This window comes from Cyprinodon tularosa, unplaced genomic scaffold (genome assembly GCF_016077235.1).
Source record: "Cyprinodon tularosa strain WSP-4 unplaced genomic scaffold, ASM1607723v1 ctg152, whole genome shotgun sequence".
NCBI lineage: Eukaryota > Metazoa > Chordata > Actinopteri > Cyprinodontiformes > Cyprinodontidae > Cyprinodon > Cyprinodon tularosa.
The window spans coordinates 144,086-166,399 of NW_024038354.1; the positions used below are offsets into that span (position 1 = coordinate 144,086).

General features: G+C 39.6%; 2 protein-coding genes across 2 annotated transcripts; both read left to right on the top strand.

The window, feature by feature from the left end:
• The first annotated feature begins 7,279 nt into the window (after window positions 1–7,279).
• LOC119779832 (zinc-binding protein A33-like) lies at window positions 7,280–9,191 on the top strand. Its single transcript, XM_038279645.1, has 2 exons — window positions 7,280–7,325; window positions 7,508–9,191. The coding sequence occupies exons 1-2, from the start codon at window positions 7,280–7,282 to the stop codon at window positions 8,938–8,940; spliced, it is 1,479 nt and encodes a 492-aa protein (XP_038135573.1). The 3' UTR covers window positions 8,941–9,191.
• Window positions 9,192–13,737: 4,546 nt separating this feature from the next.
• LOC119779877 (zinc-binding protein A33-like) lies at window positions 13,738–15,303 on the top strand. The gene has a single exon (XM_038279725.1). It carries the CDS (start codon window positions 13,851–13,853, stop codon window positions 15,231–15,233), a length of 1,383 nt encoding a protein of 460 aa, XP_038135653.1. The 5' UTR covers window positions 13,738–13,850; the 3' UTR covers window positions 15,234–15,303.
• Window positions 15,304–22,314: the final 7,011 nt, after the last annotated feature.

Here is a 22,314-nt window from a genome sequence, read left to right on the forward strand (position 1 = left end):
GGTGTTATGATAGCCCAGGTTGCTCTAATAGTGGCTTTTAGCTCTTCTGAATTGTTGGGTCTGGTGTATTGCATCTTCTTCTTCACAATACCCCATAGATTTTCTATGGGGTTAAGGTCAGGAGAGTTTGCTGGCCAATTAAGAACAGGGATACCATGGTCCTTCAACCAGGTACTGGTAGCTTTGGCACTGTGTGCAGGTGCCAAGTCCTGTTGGAAAATGAAATCTGCATCTCCAAAAAGTTGGTCAGCTGCAGGAAGCATGAAGTGCTCTAAAACTTCCTGGTATGTGGCTGCGTTGACCCTGGACCTCAGAAAACACAATGGACCAACACCAGCAGATGACATGGCACCCCAAACCATCACTGACTGTGGAAACTTTACACTGGACTTCAAGCAACGTGGATGAAGTGCCTCTCTTCTTTTCCTCCAGACTCTGGGACCTTGATTTCCAAAGGAAATGCAAAATTTACTTTCATCAGAGAACATGACTTTGGACCACTCACCAGCAGTCCAGTCCTGTTTCTCTTTAGCCCAGGCAAGACGCTTCTGACGCTGTCTGTGGTTCAAGAGTGGCTTGACACAAGGAATGCGACAGCAGAAACCCATGTCTTTCATACGTCTGTGTGTGGTGGTTCTTGAAGCACTCACTCCAGCTGCAGTCCACTCTTTGTGAATCTCCCCCACATTTTTGAATGGGTTTTGTTTCACAATCCTCTCCAGGGTGCGGTTATCTCTCTTGCTTGTACACTTTTTTCGACCACATCTTTTCCTTCCCTTCGCCTCTCTATTAAGGTGCTTGGACACTGAGCTCTGTGAACAGCCAGCCTCTTTAGCGATGACCTTTTGTGTCTTGCCCTCCTTGTGCAAGGTGTCGATGGTCGTCTTTTGGACAACTGTCAAGTCAGCAGTCTTCCCCATGATTGTGTAGCCTATAGAACTAGACTGAAAGACCATTTAAAGGCTTTTGCAGGTGGTTTGAGTTAATTAGCTGATTAGAGTGTGGCACCAGGGGCCATCAATTTTGAACCTTTTCACAATATTCTAATTTTCTGATATGATGAATTTGAGATTTTCATTTGTTGTCATTTGTAATCATCAAAATTAAACAAAATAAACATCTGAAATATATGAGTTTGTATGTAATGTATGAATATTATATACAAGTTTCACTTTTTAAATGGAATTACTGAAATCAATCTACTTTTTCATGATATTCTAATTTTATGACCAGCACCTGTAGGTATCCTGGTCTGACAGAACTCAGTTACTGTAGTTACAGTGCAGTGCTGCCAGTGACCTTCAGGGGGACTAAGTTCACGCCACAAGCGATTCAAGCAGCAGAAGTTGTAGGTTAACCAGCAAAGTCTATGGTTGACGCACATCAAAATGTCCTGCAGTGTGTCAAGAGCAACTGAAGCATCTGAGGCGCATGACGCAGTTCAGAAGCAGCAGCTCCTGGAGTTGGAAAAATGTAACTTTAGCTGCTGGACGCACCGCATCAACCAATGAGAGAAGCTGGTCTGGGAGCTGGCAGGGAGTCAGACACAGCACTGCTGATGCAGAGCGCTATGATCACTCCTCTGAAACAGTTTATTAACGCCTAAATTAACTTAAAATGTAGAAACCTGCCGGCAGAATATGTTGGCTTTTATTATCCTGCTGCCTGCAGTTTGTAGCACAGACCTGAAAAACGCTGACATCTACTTCCAGCCGCCACCAACAGGAGGGGAAAACCCCCAAGAGGCTCCCGGGCCTGAGGCAGCTGCTCCTGGGGATTCCCAGTGACAGCGCAGCGCCGGTATGTGGGGGTCTGAGCGGCTCCCACAGAGAAATAATCTTTGAAGGCAGGATGGTAATCTGGATGAACTGACTGCACAGACCATGTTTTCAGGAGGACTTTCTCACTTCAACATAGATTCTAACTACTTTTTACCCGCTGATCACAGCTAATATAGCAAAGCTGCTCTGGCATTGAACACAGGAGCAGCAGAAGCATCAGACGCACCTGGACTCACTTTACTGGACGTCTGACCTTAATGTACATCATCAAGCAGTAGAAGCTTTTTTTCTGCTGAAATCGCGGTGTGAACGTACCATAAGTTTGGAAGTTACGAGTGCAGCACCCCTAGTGGCTAGAAGTTAGAGTGTAGAGTGTTACTTTAAAAATTATATTTTTTTAGTTTAAATATTGTCGTAAATTATACCACAAGTATAAAACAGGTCAAACGAATGTTTTTAGTTATTCAGGAGTTAGAGCATAATACAAGCTAGACTGTGCTTTTATCATTGTTCTATAATGTGTCACTTAATCATTATTTTTTTACAAGTTAGAGGAAAGAAAAGCAAAGAGGAACTGAGGCCCAGCGACACCAGGAGAAGATAAGCTAAATGCAAAGCAGAAGAAATGAGACGACAGCCAGATAAACAAAGCTGTACAGGGAGAATTCAACTTTAGGGCATGAGATTAGAAACCGGCTCTGCAAACCAGCAAGAGGATGACACAGCAAGCATGGGACAGACACTGGGACTCTTTTGGACGAAACTCCATGAGATAAATATAGGAGAAATGAACAGAGAAGATTTATCACTGGTTTTCGTTAGAAAAATGCAAATGAGACGCAGAGTCTTTAGACAGATCCTTCAGATGGATGACTACAACCTCTAAGGCCAATATTTAAGGAATATTTAGAAAATGTATTTTGAATGAGAGTTGAAAATGTTGGCCTAGGTATGTTTTAATTTTCTTATTAACTTAAAAACTGCCATTTTTGATACATGAAAACTCATAATTTTTTTTGTTAGATTTATATAAACCATCCGGATTGTACATATGTCACCCTTGCATTTTTTTTTATTTCTTATTTTATTAATTTTTATTTTATTTTTATTCCCAATTCACCTTTTTCCTCCTTGTTTGCACCTTCTTTAATCACTATGCCAATATGTGACGAGTGAATTTCTCCGCTGTGAGATCAATAAAGCTCATCTAATCTAATCTAATTTTTCACTAATGAAAGTCGCGATTTTTCCCGTGTGCAATGCATGCTGGGTAGATGACATGGTTAGGACTGGACTGGAACCTATAGACTAAACACAAGAAGGCTAACATTAGCAGAGCTGTTTTTATCACCTGAGTGGTGTAAATTCACACAATATTTCCCTTCAACGTTTTCGTGAGCCAGTATACATGAGATATCTGTTGGAACGAACAAACGTGGTCGACTTGGGATCTACTGTTTACTATATTAGCTACAGCTAACACCGTTAGCAGAAGCTAACATTAAATTAAAATCCAATCAAAAGATAATGAAGGACTTTTTAAAGTGACAGTGAAGCATCTTTCAGTTGTAACTCATCGTTTTAATATATCTGAGAAAAAGTTTTTTGTGCCTGATGCTAACAGCTAACAGCCTCTTTGTAGCATAGCTCCACATCTGGGTTAACATCATAAGCGTCGTTAGACCTATTTAAGGGTGGCTTCAGCCACCCTTTCTTTGGCATTAGCCACCCTATAATTATTTTGCGATTTTAAAAAATATATATTTTTTTTCTGTATTTATTTTTTCCTCATATTTTCCCAAAACAAATGCAGTAAAGCACCGAATAAAAGCCATAAAGAAGACAAGTTAATCTGAACAATCATAGGCGTAACTTCCTTAAGGACTGGTGTGGACATGTCCCCACCAATATTTTGTACACGTATTTTGCTTTCGGTGCTGTGTATATCTGATTAAAACCCCATTCATGCCGCTCCTCAGAAAGAAAATAAAAAAAGTTCTCCCCGCTGCTCACCGTCCACAAACCCCGACAAAAAAAATCAGAAAAAAGAATCTGTTGCCTCTCGCTTTCTCCCCATCACCCCCCTCCGCCCTCTCCCCATAACATTTGAATTGAAGATATCCGCGGGTGACGGGTCGGGTTCGGTAGTCATCCTAACGGGTTCGGGCGGGTGCGGGTTGGTAAAACTCGACCCATGCAGGTCTCTAAGCTACACTACATTCAGTATCGTTGCCATAGAAACAGACAACAGCGCCAATATATCAGAATTATACTAAAACACACGCAAATAATTTCCCAAATAAAAAACAGGACTTTCAGTCCATTACAATTTTCCGTTTTTAGAGGGTTGTTTATTTTGCGTTTATTAAGTGATGGCTGTGGTATATTAGCTTTCACTGCTATAAGCTTTCGCAGCACTGATTGATTAATTTAAACACCTGCTCTACTGATGGTCTATTGGAGTTGGTGTTTAGGTTGAACATAAAGAACACCTTTTATTTGAAGCTTCTTGTAGCTACTGTTTTAATCCCGGCTTTACTTAAAACTTTTTCCTGACTTTGATAGTGTTGCCATTCAGTAGCAAGCACTGCACCCCTTTTTCTTTTATATGTACACGTACATTTAAGATTTAGCGTGTTATGTTGACAACTCATGAGCAAGCTGCTTTTTGCAATCTAGCAGGAAGGTAAGGATAGGATCTTGCAGGTGTGACGTCACTCTGCAGGGGGTCCAAAGATAAAAGATTTAAACAATTTTGGCATTGGAATTTCAGATTTAAGGGAGTTAGAAAGTTCACTTAGTAAAAGTGCAAATAATAAATCTGATTACCGATTACTTTTAAGCTGGTTGAACATACTGCGACAGACTGGTGACCTGTCCAGGGTGATCCCACCTCTCACCCAGAACGTGGCTAGAGATATGCAGCAGCACCTCCTGATCCCACTGAGGGATAAGGTTAAAGAAAATGGATGGTTGAACATAGTCCGCTCTCCCAGATTCTATCAAATCAGTATTGATACCCTCAGGGGCCGATTTAGGAAATTTGGGGCCCTAGGCAAAGACAGGCAGGGGGCCCCCTGAGAAGAAAACCCATAAAACAGACCCATTCTACAGATAGAGAAATGTTAATAGAATAGACATCCATTATCTGTTCTAGGTTTTGTCCCTCTCTTCTTGTCCCTTTTTCCTCTCTATTTATCAGCGTTCTGATGGCATTTTAGCCAAAGGATTTTTATCAAAAACATAATTAATGTGCACAAATAAGGATTAGTTGTATTAACCATACATGGAAACAGAGTTTTATGGGGCCCCCAGAACTTGGGGCCCTAGGCAACTGCCTAGTATTGCCTAATGGTAAATCCCCCCCTGGATACCCTGCTAGTGGATGTTCTTGACAGAAAGACGGAGTTGCTTAATCATATTCTGCTTAAGGTCCCATAAGATCTTGTCCGAGTCCTGGTTTAAAAGTAAATTAATTTTAAAAAGTGACCCAAAATTGACTGTCAATAAATGTTCTACAAAATTGATATATTTATTTGATTTGTACTGTCTCTTTAGATTTATGTGATATTTTTTGCACAAAATATATAAGTGAATATTGTAACAGTTATGTTTTCAACTGTAAGCATTAAATTGATAAATGTTATTCGCATTTTTTTGGCTTTATCCTTTCCAACAAAAAAAAAAAGGCGTCGCGCAGGTAGCTCCCTTTCCTTATGAGCCGTCCCCACCAACTTTCAACACAAAGTTACACCCTTGTCTTAGACAACGCCTTAGCAGGTGCACTGAAAAAATTCGGCGCGCGCATAGCGCGCACATTATCTTCTAGGGGCTGAGCCACCCTTGTGTCTTAAGCCTAGAGACGCCCCTGGTTAACATCTCCCGACAGCAGCCGCACAAACACCTGCTGTCATGATCTTGGCACTGATGCCTGGTCGGATTCCTCATTTTACACACCTGCTTAACTCCGCCCAGTTCTCATTACCTGCTTATTTGATCCACCTGCATTAGTATCTATTTAACCAGCCTTCAACCAGTCATCGGTGCCAGATTATTTCGAGCTGTTGGTGAGACTTATTGTAGTGTTCATCTACTCTGATTTCCTGATCCTGACCTTTTCTGCCTCTCAACCTCGGAGCCTGCCTGTTCCAGTCTGATCTGTTTGCCTGACCTGTCTTATCTGTTTGCCTGACCTGTCTTATAAACTTAAAACTCAAAAGAAAACTTAAACAGAACCAAGACCGTGACAGCTAGCGCAGGGCCTAGCATATTTTAATTAACCAGTCTGCATTGCAGAATCAACATGGTGAAATCCATGTGGCAACATTTTATTATTTATAGTCACTGAAAAACTCAAAAGGATTTTCTCCAAACACAAAATCCCAGTAGAATCCAAACCAAACAAGACCCATAGACAGAGGCTAGTGCATCCTAAAGACAAAACCCCCAAACCAAATCTGAGAGGAGTGGTGTCTTCAGTTCAACGCAGTGAGGAATGATCTGATCTTTATATTGGAGAAACCAAACAACCTCTCCACAGATGCATGGCCCAACACAGAAGAGCGCCCTCCTCTGGAAAAGTGTACGATCTACACCTGATGGACAAAGGACATTCTTTGGAGGACCAGAATGTTCACATTTTGGACAAAGAAGACAGGTGGTTTGAGAGGGGCGTGAAGGAAGCCATCTATGTTAAGAAAGAAAGAAAGACCAACCTTAAACAGAGGGGGGTGGACTCAGATTGCAGGTTTCAAAAACCTACAATACAGCAATTGAGTTGAATCCTTTCTGCTATCATCTAAACTCCCATCACTTTACAGGGGACCAAGACATCTCGCCTAGTCAGCAAGGCCAGCAACATCCGTAGCGACTGCCTTTTCAGAGGAATCGGGTATTGCAGGCCAATACCGACCTCAAGGATTCCACATTATTAAGGGGTGAAGCTGGTTATCATTGTTTTAATTTGCATGCTTTCTAAGCCATAATATTGCTTTTGTTTGGCTACTGTATAAAGCCTGGAACTCAACACTAATCCAGACATTTTGAATTGAAAAATCTTCCTGGATGAGAAGAGAAAACATCTTCAAACTTAGAAACAAAGTCCAGTGGATTGTTTTTTTCAACTTTAACTTTGTTCCGTCCTTAAGTCGGCACTAACACTGATGTTCCCCGTTATTTTCCTCTGTTTTGTGTGTGTTTTTTGGCTCAAAATGTAAGAATTTCTTAGCTTTATCACAGAGCTGATAGGATCTAGAAATGTCTGAGCTCCGTGTCACATGACTTCAACAAATTATTAGTGCAAAATTGTGTAGATGTTGGCACCATAACCATGATTAAATTGTTTTGGACAATAAATGTACAAAATGTATTATTTATCTACTATATTATTGTGAAAAAAAAGCAATACTTTTATTCTGAACCACTGTAAACGTTGCATGGATGTATTATGTGTTGATAAATTAATTGTTTTGATGGAAAAAGTTGCAGCTGACCTTTAAATGTGGTCCAACATTAGTGAAAACAAAGATATTTCCATCCTGTCCGGTGAGTGTTTAGTTTCTGCAAATAAGGTCACAGGAATTTTTTTATCTATGGGGTTGTTTGCATTGGAAATCCGTTTGATAAAACGGTTCAACCTTTTCTGTTCCTCTTCATATGAAGTTCTGACTCGGTGCCATCAGGACGGACACTGGAAAGACTTCTCCGGAAAAAACACTGAAATTTAGATTATTTTTCATCTGAAAACCCCCTGAAAGCCAAAATGTTGGTTCAGTCAGAGAAGGACCTCACCTGCACACTATGCTGCGAGATCTTCAAAGATCCTGTGAAGCTGGAATGCAGCCACACCTTCTGCAAGGACTGTCTGCAGACAGCGTGGGCTGGGAAACAAACACGGCTGTGTCCACTGTGCAAGGAGATCTCCCTGCTGAGAGATCCTCCTCGAAACCTGATGATGAAGAACCTGTGTTTCGCCTTCTTTCTGGGGAGAGGCCAGAGAGCCAACGCAGGGGCCGAGGACCTCTGCAGTCTGCACTCAGAGAAACTCAAACTGTTCTGCTTGGACCACCAGGAGCCTGTTTGTCTCGTCTGCAGAGATTCAAAGGCCCACAGCGACCACAGCTTCAGACCCATCGATGAAACCGTGCAGGATCACAGAGACGAGCTGCAGAACCATCTGATGTCATTTAAGGACAAACTGAAGCAGTTCAAACAAGTTGAGGTAAACTTTGAGGAAAGTGAAGAACACATCAAGGTCCAGGCTAACAGGACAGAGATGCAGATCAAAGAGCAGTTCAAGAAGCTTCATCAGTTCCTGCAGGAGGAAGAGGAGGCCAGAATCGCAGCTCTGAGGGAAGAGGAGGAGCAGAAGATTCAGCTGATGAAGGAGAAGAGGGGGGACCTGAGCAAGAAGACCGAAGCTCTTTCAGAAACGGTCACAGCAACAGAGGAAGAGTTTAGAAGATCTGAGGACCTGTCGCTGCTGCAGAACTACAGGAGAGCAAAGGAAAGAGTCCAACAGTGCCCCCTGCTGGATGACCCACAGCCACTCTCAGGAGCTCTGATAGATGAAGCCAAACATCTGGGCAACCTGAGCTACAACATCTGGACCAAGATGAAGCGCATGTTCTCATTCTCTCCTGTGATTCTGGATCCAAACACGGCCGAAGCACACCTCCTCCTGTCTGAGGACCTCACCGGCGTCACGTTTGTGCCCAGACAGACGCTTCCTGACAACCCAGAGAGGTTTGGACAGCGGCACTGTGTCATCAGCCATGGAGGCTTCAGCTCAGGGACTCACAGCTGGGATGTGGAGGTTAAAAACGAGGAGTTCTGGGGTCTGGGTGTCCTGTCAGAATCTGTACCCAGGAAAGGACAGATACAGGCCGGGTTCTGGGGAATAGCTTTCTGTAATGGAGGCTTCTCAGCCGTCTCCTCTGCACTTCCCAACAAAGCTCTCTCTGTGACAAAGCTCCAGAGGGTCAGAGTTCAGCTGGACTGGGACGGGGGGGAAGTGTCCTTTTTGGACCTGGACACCAACAACCACCTTTACACCTTCAGAGACACTTTCACAGAGAAGCTGTTTGCCTATATTAGCACCAAGAACGAATCGCCACTGAAGATCCTGCCAGCAACAACAAAACCAAATGAACAGTTTTAACCACTAAACTCAGAACCAGGCAGCGGAATCAGGATGTCGCTTTCAAAAAGGGATCTAATTTATTATGTTAGGAGAAGAAAAAAAGAGGAAATACGTGTCGGGTCAATTATGTCTTTGTTGATCAAAGGATATACTCAACTTTAAAGGAGAAGTCCGGTCAGCGAGGAATAATCAATAGATCATTATTTATACCTAAAACTAATACGTTTGCGGTAAAAACAATAATTTTCAACGCAATCACAGAATCTGGGAGCGGCCATTTTTGCCCAAATATAGTAGCCCCTCCCTCCTGCCATCTTCCAGCAGTGACGTCACGGTGCGGTAAGCCTAGCGCCATTCTCCCCGCTTTACAAGCTAAATGAATGGGAACTACTAGACACATCTGCAATCAACAACAATTATTGAAGATTTCCAGTGGACTTCACCATTGAAATTCACCAGAGCTATAGTGAAACTGACAATGCCCACGTGCATGGCAGCTGGATGCTGGAATACATCGGGTAAAAGTGGAAACAAAAAAAGAGTTATTCCACCTTTCTGATTCCTGATCCTCCACGGACGGGTTGGTCGTTGGATCGCCAACTTGAAGAGGGAGGATTTGCCATCGAACTTCTGGCCAGAGAAAAAACACGTAATATGTAGCCAACATTTGGAAGAAGAATGTTTTCAAGATGACTTGGATAATAGCGCGTTGTGACAAACACCAGATACAGCACTGGGACTTGATCAACAGCCGATACCGCACCGTGACGTCACAAACCAGTAGGTGGCAGTAGTGTTCTTTGACAAACATGGATGTGACAAACTCATAAAGTCAAGTTATGATGTATCTATATTTTCCAGTGAGGAAGTTCCTCACAATCACACCGACTCCAAAACATGACTTAAAGTCCTCAAAATATCAGAGGTGTGAGGGATTTACCGCCTCACTAATTGGTGTTGCAGGCATTTCCTGTTAAAAAAAATTGAGTTATTGGGGGAAGGTTTAAGTCTTTGTTGATGTTCCTTTTTTTTTTGTTTGTTCTCACCACTCTCTTTTCTCTGAGGTCACCTGGTCAGGTGTTGCCATGGGAGCGCGCCCATGAGCAGTGCTGACAAGGACCTGGTGTTTCCAATCAGCCTCATTAAGGAAATCCACACTGACTGAGAGGGAGGGGAGACACCTTGGGTTTTTGTTTGGATTTGGATTATTGATTAGCTTCAATTTGTTTAAGTTAATTGTAAATTATTTGTTTATTTATTTCCTCCATAGGTTTGATTTAGTTAATGGCTTCCCAAACAGAAAATTTAAATGTTGTGAAAGTTTCCACCCCGTAGAGATGGTACAGGCTGATGCTTTGGGAAGCTAGGTTTAAATGTGGGGGTGTCTTTTTTCTGCGTAATTTACTTATTTATTATTTTAGATTTTTTTTCCTCCAGTTTAGATAAGAAGCATTAGAAAAAACTATTTTCAATGTTGTGCTTAAACCAGGGGTTAATTATGATAGAAGACAAATGAGAAAAACAAACCCCAAAAAACATTAAAATAAATCTTAAGAGATAATAGATAGATAGATAGATAGATAGATAGATAGATAGATAGATAGATAGATAGATAGATCTGCACCCCTTTTTACATTATGTTTCATAATTAAACATACATAAATATAAAGTTGTGTTTGTTCTCTTATCTCTGTTTATATCCACTGGTTCTATTTTATCTTTTTCTGTAAATATCTTAGCAAAGTCCATCAGGATTTTATTTAAATAAAAAATGATGCATCTTGACCAATAAAAGAGTCAATGGAAAGGAGCTCAACAGAGGCCTGTGTTCTTTATTCTTCTACTAATTAAAGCGTTTATAAAGTTTTCCTAATTTCTAAGGTGCTTGGTTGATCCCAAGAAAGGAGGATCTACATTATAAAGCTTCCAAAGTTTAGAAAATAGACTTTTTTTTTCCATTTGTTAAAAAAAGGTTAACAGCTGGATTTTAACATCTCGCAAAGAAAAAAACAACGAAGAAAGAAATACAACAAATACAGTTTAATTGATTGTAATATTTCAGAAAGCTTCTGGATCAGACTGCAGAGGAAATCAGCTGCTTTTTCAGATGTTGATATTTATAACTCAATCACTGTCGTTGATTGTTAGTTTTATATCTTGTCAATAAAATGATTTAAGTCTTAAGCCTGAATTCTTCCTTCCACTGGGTCAAATGCCACACCTGCAGAATCTGTTAGTTCAATCTCTAACCTTCTGCTCTCTCTGCTTTTCCTCAGAGTAGCTTTGCCTCGTCTGTTCCTGTTTGGCTGTGACGTCATCCTGGAAAGAAACATCAGCTGTGCTGCTTCTATCAACACCCTTGTTTATAGATGTTGGAGATCGGCCTGTTTTCCAGTGTGGTCCTGTTTCTCTGACCGTGACTGAGTGGATGTGCTCTCTTCGTCCTCTGGCATGGGAGCTGCCTTGGAGCTCGTCTGCCTGGCTGTGTGTTTCCTGGACGGGGCCGCCTTTTACAGCTGCTTTTTGTATCTCTGCTTCTGTGTCCTTGAACCCCAGTCGGCCTCGGCAGATGGCCGCTCACACTGAGCCTGGTTCTGCTGGAGGTTTCTTCCTGTTAAAAGGGAGTTTTTCCTCTCCACTGTCGCTACAAGCATGCTTAGTGTGGGGGATTGTATTTGAGTCAATGAGTCAATGCAATCAACTGGTTTTCCTTAGATAGAAAACTTTGTATCAATTTGACTGTATGATCTGGTTGAACTGTAAAGTGCCTTGAGATGACATGTGTTGTGAATTTGGCGCTATATAAATAAACTGAATTGAAACTGAATTGAATTGAACCTATAAACAGAAGGACAATATTTTTTTTAATAGTTTTTTAGGACTTTAAGTCATAAATACATTTTATCTGCAAAGCACTTTTTACTCACCAGAATCTCAGAGCTCTGTAATAAAAAAAAGGAATAAAGCTGCAGATTTATTTTATTGGTCTAATTCAGAGCTGTTCTAATCAGGGAAAGAGATGAAAAAAAAAAAAACGACTCTGTTCAGGATGGGGGGGAAAGTGTCCTTTGGTTCCCTTTTGATGAAGGCTTAAAGAAAATCATCACAGAGCTTCACTTAGAAACAGACACACATAGCAAAAGAAAACCTCAAACATTTCAAATCAGGCCTAGTCAAAGTAATCAGTTCAAATCCACTTCAACAAATGACCCGCGTCATATTTCTAATTGATAAACGATCCTTAACTGTGATGTTTTTCTGTGTAAACTATGACGCTGCTGGACATGTTGAACCGTTCCTCTGAATTTCTCTGCGCAGTTTTAAAAATCCTGTGATATTTAAAGTTTTTACTTCCTTCTTTGCTTCAGTGTTCCTCGTTTCTGCTCAAAGAGGAACAAACCACACTGTAAAAAAAAAAAAGGAAAAGTTAGCAGGACTCCAGATTTTAAGGCAACAAACTTCTGTAGAATATAAAGTTTAGGACTAAATGATTTAGATTTTGCTTTTCTTTTATCTTTTCAGCATATGTACAACTATGTTCTCAAAACAAAAAGGTAACCATGTGTTTGATCTATTTCTTAAAAGATTACTTATCTAACAGAAGCTGCTCTTAGTTAGGATATTCAAGGATACAAAAATACTTTGAGGTGAATTTCATTTTCAGCAGAGCCCATCCAAGAGATCAGCCTCCAAACAAGATCAAAAATATTTTTGGGGTAGATCTAAGATTGTAAGCTTTGGTTAGGTTGGCTTTATTTTGCAGTTTAACTCCAATATTTGGCTTATACTATTTCACAACAAAAACTCAGAAGTTAGCAGAACTTTCTGTCATGATTCTGAACAGAAGGACCAGGGGTTCAGGCAGGACAAACAGTGGGATTACTCAGAAGCGCTAATTTCTAAACAACGGATCTGCGGTTCTGCAGTGGCAGCGGCTAGGGAGTCTAAGGCTGGAACCTCTGCAGCAGAGAAACACAGGTTAGTGACTGCGATAATCTGGCGGAGGTTGATTATGAACACGTGAGTCCAAGGATGTAACTTTGCTATATAAAAGTTGTTGGAGACACTCTAAGAGTGGGAGCTGATGGACCTACAGCTACTCAACTTATACTCAATTTATTGAATGCTTTCCTACTGTTGAGAACACAATAGAACCAAAATAAACCGATATTTATATTTATGGATAGTTAGACATTAATTTATATATATATATATATATATATATATATATATATATATATATATATATATATTTAAAAAAAAGCATGAATAACAGCAATATATCATGCCTCCCTAGTATGCACACAATTTCAGTTTCCCTCATCCATCCATCCATCCAGAAAAATGTGGATTGATTGATTGGATGTTTTTCCTTTCAGCTACATCAGTGATTATCCTCCTTCAAAAGCAGCAACATGAAATTTAGAAATTTGTGCCACATATTGCTGAGAGCCACACCTGTCCTTCAGAAATAATTTAACTTTATTGATTTCACATTGGAAAAATTTATCTCTGCATTTAAAACATCCCCTTGGGGAGCAGTGGGCTGCCATTGTGCGGCGCCCGGGGAGCAGTGTGGGGTTAAAGGTCTTGCTCAGGGAGCCAGAGTGGCAGTCTGGGGGAGCGGGGGATTGAACTTCCAATCTCAGGATTGAAAGCCCTATGCCCTAACCACTAGGCCGCCACTTCCCTTCAAACTTACGGCTGTGGTTGTTTGCAACAATAACTGAACAAAATTCACTCTGTATTTTTCAGCCCAAAAAAGGGAAGTGTTTATATTAAAGCACTTTTTAGGCAGTCGGGACCAGAGACGCTATGAGAGAGGCTGTATGAATTACACTGGGAACACTGGAAGATTTAAAGAGGATTAGATCTGAGAAAATAAAACGCCACAACCAGCTGGGTGCTCCTCATCACATTCAGGTAAAATGTCTTTCCAGTCAGAGAAGGACCTTTCCTGTCCAATCTGCTTTGACATCTTCAAAGAGCCCGTTGTGTTGTCCTGCAGCCACAGCTTCTGCAAAGACTGTCTGCAGAGGTGGGGGTCTGAGAGGCAGAAAGAAAGCTGCCCGCTTTGTAAGGAGATTTCTTCATTCAGATCTCCGCCCTGTAACTTGGCCTTGAAGAACCTGTGTGAAACCTTCACCCTGGAAAGGAAGAAGAAAGCCCTGAAAGGACCAGAGCGTCTCTGCAGCGTTCATGCAGAGACGCTCAAGCTGTTCTGCTTGGATCACCAGCAGCCAGTTTGTCTCATCTGCAGGGATTCCAAAGCACACAGCAACCACAGGTTTAGACCGGTCGAGGAGGCCGCACAGGATCACAGGGAGGCCCTGCTGAGGATCCTAAAACCTCTGAAGAAGAAACTGAAGCTCCTAAAACGAGCCAAAGGAAGCTGTGACGAGACAGCAGAATACGTCAAGATCCAGGCCAATCACACGGAGAGACGCATCAGGAAGCATTTCAGCAGGCTTCACCAGCTTCTGGAGGAGGAAGAGGATGTCAGGATTGCTGCTCTGAAAGAGGAAGAAAAACGGAAATGTAAAGTAATGAGGGAACACAGTGAGGCTCTGAACAGAACCATAGATGTCATTTCAGACACAATCAGAGCCACAGAGGAGCTGCTGAAGGCTGCAGACCTCTCTTTCCTGCAGAACCACAAGGACACCTCAACACGAGTGAAACACTGCACCCTGCTGGATGACCTGCAGACACCATCAGGAGTTCTGATAGAGGAGGCCAAACATCTGGGCAACCTCAGCTACAACATCTGGACCAAGCTGAAAAAGACAGTCTCCTATACTCCCATCGTCCTGGACCCCAAAACGGCTCATCCTGAACTCAGCCTGTCTGCAGATCTGACCAGCGTCACGTTCGGAGCGAGACAGAAGCTTCCAGAGAACCCAGAGAGGTTTGACCAGCATCACTGCGTCCTGGGCTCCGACGGTTTCAGCTCGGGGACTCACAGCTGGGATGTAGAGGTCAGAAATGATCAGAACTGGGGTGTGGGTGTGCTGAGGGAGTCTGTTCAGAGGAAGGGAGAAATTCGAGGTGGATTCTGGGGAATATGTCTATTCAACGGAAACTTCATGGCGGTCTCCCATCCACTCCCAAACCAAGATCTCCCAGTGAAGAAATTAAGGCGGATCCGAGTCCAGCTGGACTGGGATGGAGGGACGCTCTCGTTCTTTGACTTGGACGCCGACAAACACCTCCACACCTTCATCCACTCCTTCACAGAGAAGATGTTTCCTTTTATTGGGACTAACAACAAATTACCAGTGAGAATATTGCCAGTACTAAGCTGGGTGTAACACCAGGACATCAGCTGGGATCAGGGTCAGATTGAGGAAACTTGGGGCCCCACGGACATTCTACAGATAGAGAAATGTTAATAGAATAGACATCCATTACCTGTTCTAGGTTTCCATCAACACCTTTGTTTCTAGATGTTGGATCTTGGCCTGTTTTCCAGTGTAGTCCTGTTTCTCTGACTGTGACTAACTGGATGTGCTCTCTTCATCCTCTGACATGGGAGCTGGCTCGGAGCTCGTCTGCCTGGCTGTGTGTTTCCTGGACGGGGCCGCCTGTGGAGCTGGTTGACAGTTGCCTTTTGTATCTATGCTTCTTTTTCTATGTCTGCTTCTGTCTCCTTGAACCCCAGTGGGCCTCAGCAGATGGCCGCTCACACTGAGCCTGGTTCTGCTGGAGGTTTCTTCCTGTTCAAAGGGAGTTTTTCCTCTCCACTGTCGCTACAAGCATGCTTAGTGTGAGGGATTGCTGAAGAGTCAATGAGTCGATGCAATCAGCTGGTTTTCCTTAGATAGAAAACTTTGAATCAATCTGACTGGATGATCTGGTGAACTGGAAAGTGATCTGAGATGACATGATGGGAATTGGAGCTATAGAAATAAAGTGATTGCCAACTGCAACCGCAAGCACTGCTGCTTCCAGTGCTTGCGTTCTGACAGTAGCAGAATTAGTTTAAAACATCAATAAGTTCACTTTAGAGCAACAATTTACCAAAAACAAAGGAAGTATCTGTAGCATCGATTTATCATAGTTAATTAACCAGCTTATGAATGAACCATGATAAACTGAGGATTTTTTTTACTTATCCTTAGGAATGTAAAAAAAAATAAAAAAAAAATTCTCTTTATTCTATTAAGAAATATTTATCTTTCCACTCAGGTTTATTTTATGCATTTTATACTGTAAAAAAAAAATCAATACACCAACAAAGTATATGCATATATATATTGTAATTTAGTTTTAGGAAATGGAAGACTTCCTACAACAGTGTGTACTACTCCCTTCAGAGGACAGCACAAACAGGTTACTGCGTGTACTATTTAATGAAGATGCCAGTTGGGGACCTGTGAGGCGTCTGTTTCTCAAACTAGAGACTCTAATGTACTGTACTTATCTTCTTGCTCAGTTGTGCAACACGGCCTCCCACTTCTTTTTCTACTCTGGTTAGAGCCTGTTTGTATGGAGAGATATTTGTGCCATCGGTTTGAGCGCGCAGGAACCAATCTGAGCGCGCAATGAGACAACACGGGCGAACGCAAAACCAGTCTGGCGCGCGCTCAACTCTGAAAAACCCTCTCAACACACTGTTCTCGCGCTCAGTTTTATCTCTGCGCGTGCTCGAATCCGTCTCTGCTCGCGCTCGACCTGCTCTCTCCGCGCTCAACACCAGCTGAGAGCTCGGCTGTTTCTCCGCTCGCTCGACTCTCTGCGCTCGCAACTTCAGCAATGTATGTAAATGAACCATACCATCAGCCAATCACGCTCAGCTTCTTTTCATCCAATGAAAGCATTCGTTCCTTCTTCTTCTTCTTTTCTATCATGGCGGATCGCAAGCAACTTTAAGTGCATACCGCCACCTGCTGTTCATGAGTGTGTAGAAACATTGTTTTACATCTATTAAATTCTATTTTTTATTTTGGATTCTGCAGATAACTAAATAATGCTTTCTTTAATCTATAAATATCCTTTATATTTCCTTTATTTCCCAATAATCCTTTAAGACTCCATTCTTGGCCTGTCCTTTCAACTACTCTTCTCAATTTCTCCCTTTCAGGTTCATATGTTTTACAGTTCATCAATACGTAAGCATTCGTTCCAAATACTACATCCTGTTAAATGAAAAAAATAAAATAAAAACACAATCAGGAAAATCAAACAACTCTTACAGTTATTTGGTCAACACTCCTAACCATTTGATGGACAGAAGATAGTACTATAAAATATCTTGAATTATCTCAAATAAACTTCAGTAAAACAGTTATTAGATCATTGCCTCATCCATCTCTTTTACCTGCTATTGACATGGATTTAAATTTGCTGTTTTAAAAGAAAAATAAGGAGGATATTTCAGGTTCAAGTATGGTTAGACAATATATAGATAATGTTTTGCATCATATTGTCGAAATTGCGCCGAGATTGACTGTGCAAATTGATCACAATAATTAAAATAGCCTGCGCTTTGTAAAGCGAAAAAAGTCGTAACATGCAACTTTAGTAAAAACAAATGAACATGGCACGGAAGCACCACTGTTATGACGCAGCACCTGAAAAGAAAACACGTTGGAGCCTTCTATGGCAGTGAAGAGAGCTGATCAGCAGGGTGAGCGACCATGTTTGTTTGGTTTTAAAGTGGGGAAACGTAAAGTTAGTTTCTCAGGTAGCTCATCTGATGCTTTCCTTACCGTGTTAGTAGGTTACAGACAGGGATAAGGTTGGCTACTTATTTTACTTTTAATTTCATTTGAATTAGCTTAAGCAGCGTTTATATTTTCTTTATAAATAAATTAACTTGCAAATTATGAGGGCAAGGCTTTTAAAGTTTAAATCTTCTGGCAAAGATAAAGTAAAGAAGATCCTGCAATTTATGGAAGTAAAGCAGAATAAAATCCAGCAAGATCAGTAATATGTCAATTAATTATCTGCCACATTCCCATGTAAATATCTGTCTTTGGAGGATGTGTTTTTTTAACACCCCTAGTTCTCTCATTTTTATTCCAAATACAATTTATAATTTGAATCACAGGGCTATTTTTATCTCTATGGTTCAGTATTTTCTCAAGTAGCAACTTTAACTGCTATACTTTCCTGTCTTAAAAGGCAGAACTCTTCTAGTCTAAAAAAACTAATTTGTTGAAATGGGGGGGCCTATTGTTTGAACCCCTTAGGGGCTTTAAAAACAAAAATGTATTTTTTTGCGCTTTATGAAACAAAGTACCCTATATTTTGTGGATGTACAGCTACATTTCTCATGTAAGTTTGCGTAGTTTTAACACAAACATTTATTTTTCATATTGCACCAGGACAGTTAATGAGCAACCTGTACTTGTGTGCTTGTTTGTTCTGTCTAAAATGTTTATTTTTGAATAAAGAGGTTAATATAAAAAATATTTTTTGTCCGATTCATCGATTAATCGAAAAAATAATCGGCTGATTCATCGATTTTTAAAATAATCGTTAGTTGCAGCCCTAGTTCAAATGTATATATATATATATATATATATATATATATATATATATATATATATATTCTCAAAGTATTTGTCTTAATTGTGCACCGAATCAAAATGTGTTAGAGACAGAGAAACCCTGAACCTCAGAACAGCATCCTGAGGGATGTGGTAGAAACTGATTTTTCCTAAATGTAGAGCAAGTTACGTAAACTGCCCACATCTCCAAATGCATAACAGTGAGCAGGTTTGCAGTTAAATTAAAATGCATCCCAGTCTGTGGGAACTTTGCCCAAGGTTTATGATGGGATATTTATTGCAAGATGAAGAGTCAGATTAGTACACATTTTGTCACAATACAACGACAAACCTCAGTGTGTTTCACATGGATTTTATGCGATAAGCCAAAAAAAAGTGAAGGGAAAACAAGGTGTTCTGTTATTAATAAAAATGTTTTAATTACCAGACCTGTGTTGGTGTATATTTAATACTGTGTATTTGATGTTTACAAGTCATACCAAACTTCTTTTTTCTGTACAAATTCTAATGCAGTACAACAAAATACGCTTAATAATAATGCAATATTTGTACATGCTTTTAAATTTAAATAGAGGCAGACATAATCTATACTCCACTGCTCAAAGTTTAAATGGCTGTTTCAGTTCTGATCCTCGCCCAGAGGTTATTTTGAGCATGTTTGTGTAGGTTAAATATTCTTGATCTTACATGAGTAAATTTCTGTAATGAATCTTCAAACTGAGTTTTAGAGGGTTTTACTTTTTTTATTGCCTATTTGAATAGTACAATTCTAGTTAGACTGTCAAATTTCCGGCTGGCCCATTAAAGATTGGACAATTTAAAACAATAGTGTATTTACTTTGTTAAACTGTTTAAAATGAAAAATAGTATATAAATGTTTTATATACATAAAATATGTATATAAAATGTGGGCTGCTCAGTGGAGCAGTAGGTTCGATTCCCCCTGGGGTCTTTCTGCATGGAGTTTGCATGTTCTCCCTGAGCATGCATGGGTTCTCTCCGGGTACTCCGGCTCCCTCCCACAGTCCAAAACTGCCCACATCTCCAAATGACTGTTAGGTTGATTGGCTTCTCTAAATTGTCCTTAGGTGTGAGTCTGTGCATGAATGGTTGTTTGTCCCGTTTGTCTCTGTGTTGCCCTCCGATGGACTGGCGACCTGTCCAGGGTGGACCCCGCCTCTCACCCATTGACTGCTGGAGATAGGCACCAGCACCCCTTGCGACCCCACTTGGGACAAGCGTGTGAGAAAATGGATGGATGCTATATAAAATGTATAGACTTTTATTTCAATGTATTTGGTAACGTTTATCAAAAGAAAAATGGCAATGGTTACCGAATATTAGTGAGTAATGTAACATAATGAAGCAAAGTAAATCTCAATCAGAGAAAATAATTAATATCTACTTAATTTACTTCATAACAGCAAATTCTACAGGGATATAACATTTCCTTAAAATTTTTAGTAAAATGCAAGTTCTACACACTCAAAAAAATGATTCACAGGCCTAGTAAATATAGTAATAAATAGCTATACTAACTTAATAAAATCTCTGAAAATCACTTAAGTGATTATTTGAGTTGTACATACCAAAATAAATGTCTAAAAATGTAACTGTTATTTTTGTGTCCAATTTACAACTATGGGTTAGGTTTATTTCACAAAATGAAATTAGTATTTGCTTAAAAAATATATTTTTTTAGATATTGTAAATATTTTTGGTAAATTTCAAACAAAATATTTGGGAAGGCATTAATTCTACTGATTAGTTTCTAGAACTTCAAGTATTACTCATTCTAACTTAATATTATTTCAACTTAATCATCTACTTAAGAAGTTGAGTAATTTACGCGCCAAATTGACGCTAATCGTGCAGCCTCATGCGAAATCTGCGTCTCGGCCTCGGCAACAAGTGGCAGCCTGCCGGTGGAAGGAGAAATGCCGATACAATCAGCACCTGGAAGAATACTGTGGTAAGTGTCCAGCTAGTAAGAGTGAATTAAATATTAACCCTGTCTTCTGCATTAACAATTTATAGGGAGTAAATTTCTTATTACTGCCGTAGCCATGCTTTTAAGTTACCTTAACAGGGTTGTGTAGTTTTTAACCGTATCTTTTTTTTTTTTTATATGACATAAGTTCTTCTATATAAAATTAAGTTTAATTTTGTTTATTTCGATTAAGAACATTTTTTCCAAAAACAGTAATATCCCTTGAAATCCATGTAATAAAAAAGTTTTTTTGCATTTTTTTAAATATTCCTATGGATAAAAACTGTTGTATCTTTACAGATCAGTATTCCTAAGTATTTTACTTCTTTCTTTATTTTTATATTATGGAGTGTTTAGAGAGGGTAATCATGAATAGTTTGAATTTCACACTTGTCCTTATATAAGTGCAAGCTTTAGAAAATTAGTCTATTGTTTTTAATTTGGAAATTAAATGGTCAACCAAACTAACTTAATTTCCAACTTCCCAGGAGGATTCAGCCAATGTTTTTGCCATACTCTTGGCGTGCACAGAGACAATGTTGGGGTTAACCATTTGAATCCTTTCCTGACTACCTCAGTTACTTACTGTGAGGGAGTTTGTGCTGAAGCTATAGCAAAATTATTTTCTGCACATTGAAGATTGACTGTAAAACTGTGATCTAAATATCCCATTCACTCATTCATTTCAGTGCTTATCGGAGTGAGAGAAATTGTCAATTTAACTTGAAAGGTGAAACTTTCTTTTCATTCTCTTAAGGTGTAGTCCAAATATTTTGGAATACACCTTAAGAGAATGAAATATCCAAATTCTACTATATGTTTTGACAAAAAAAGGTTCAAACCATCTAAATGTCCAGTCTGGGGGCCCTTTAGCCTTACTTGACCCGTTAATAAACTGTATGCTGGAAATAGTCTAAATGAAAACTTCCATAATTAGATATGTTTGATAGTTATCTTCATTGAAAAGTACAGTGTTTTTTCTTCAAAAATAAGGAAATTTCAATGTGACCAGAAACGTTTGAATGGTAGTGTATCTCTCTCTCTCTCTCATATATATATATATATATATATATATATATATATATATATATTTATATATATACATATATATATACATATATATTTATATACATATATATATATATATATACATATATATTTATATACATATATATATATATATATATACATATATATTTATATACATATATATATATATATACATATATATTTATATACATATATATTTATATATATATGTATATATATATATATACATATATATTTATATACATATATATTTATATACATATATATTTATATACATATATATTTATGTATATATATATATATATATATATATATATATATATATATATATATATATATATATATATATATATATATATATATATATATATATATATATATATATATATATATATCGTGTCAGAATGCTTGTCAGAAGCATCTTGCTAACCAGTTAGCAACTTAGTGCTAGCAGGTTCCCAATGGGAAATTCCATTGGGACCAAGTAGCACTAAATTGGTGACTTAGAAACGACGCTGTCAAGGAACGCTATGGACAGAGGAAACATGCAAGAGGAGGAGAGTTTAGTGTCGGAGGTCGTGGATGAGTCTCCTCCGTCATCCATTTTTTATTTAGAGGAGGAAAGCGGGGACGAAGATGTTGTGGAAGAGGACGCCAGGGCGGCAGAAGCTTGGTTTGGTGTAGAAGGCTTCCAGCCGTACATGTTTGAGCCAGAATGATTTGATATTTAAATATGATTTCCCTACGACTTTAAATGATGGCTCGCTGCTGGGATGTCCTCTCCCTGATGCGTGGAAAACTGGAACAGCTTTTCATAAAGAAGAAAAACGAAATCTG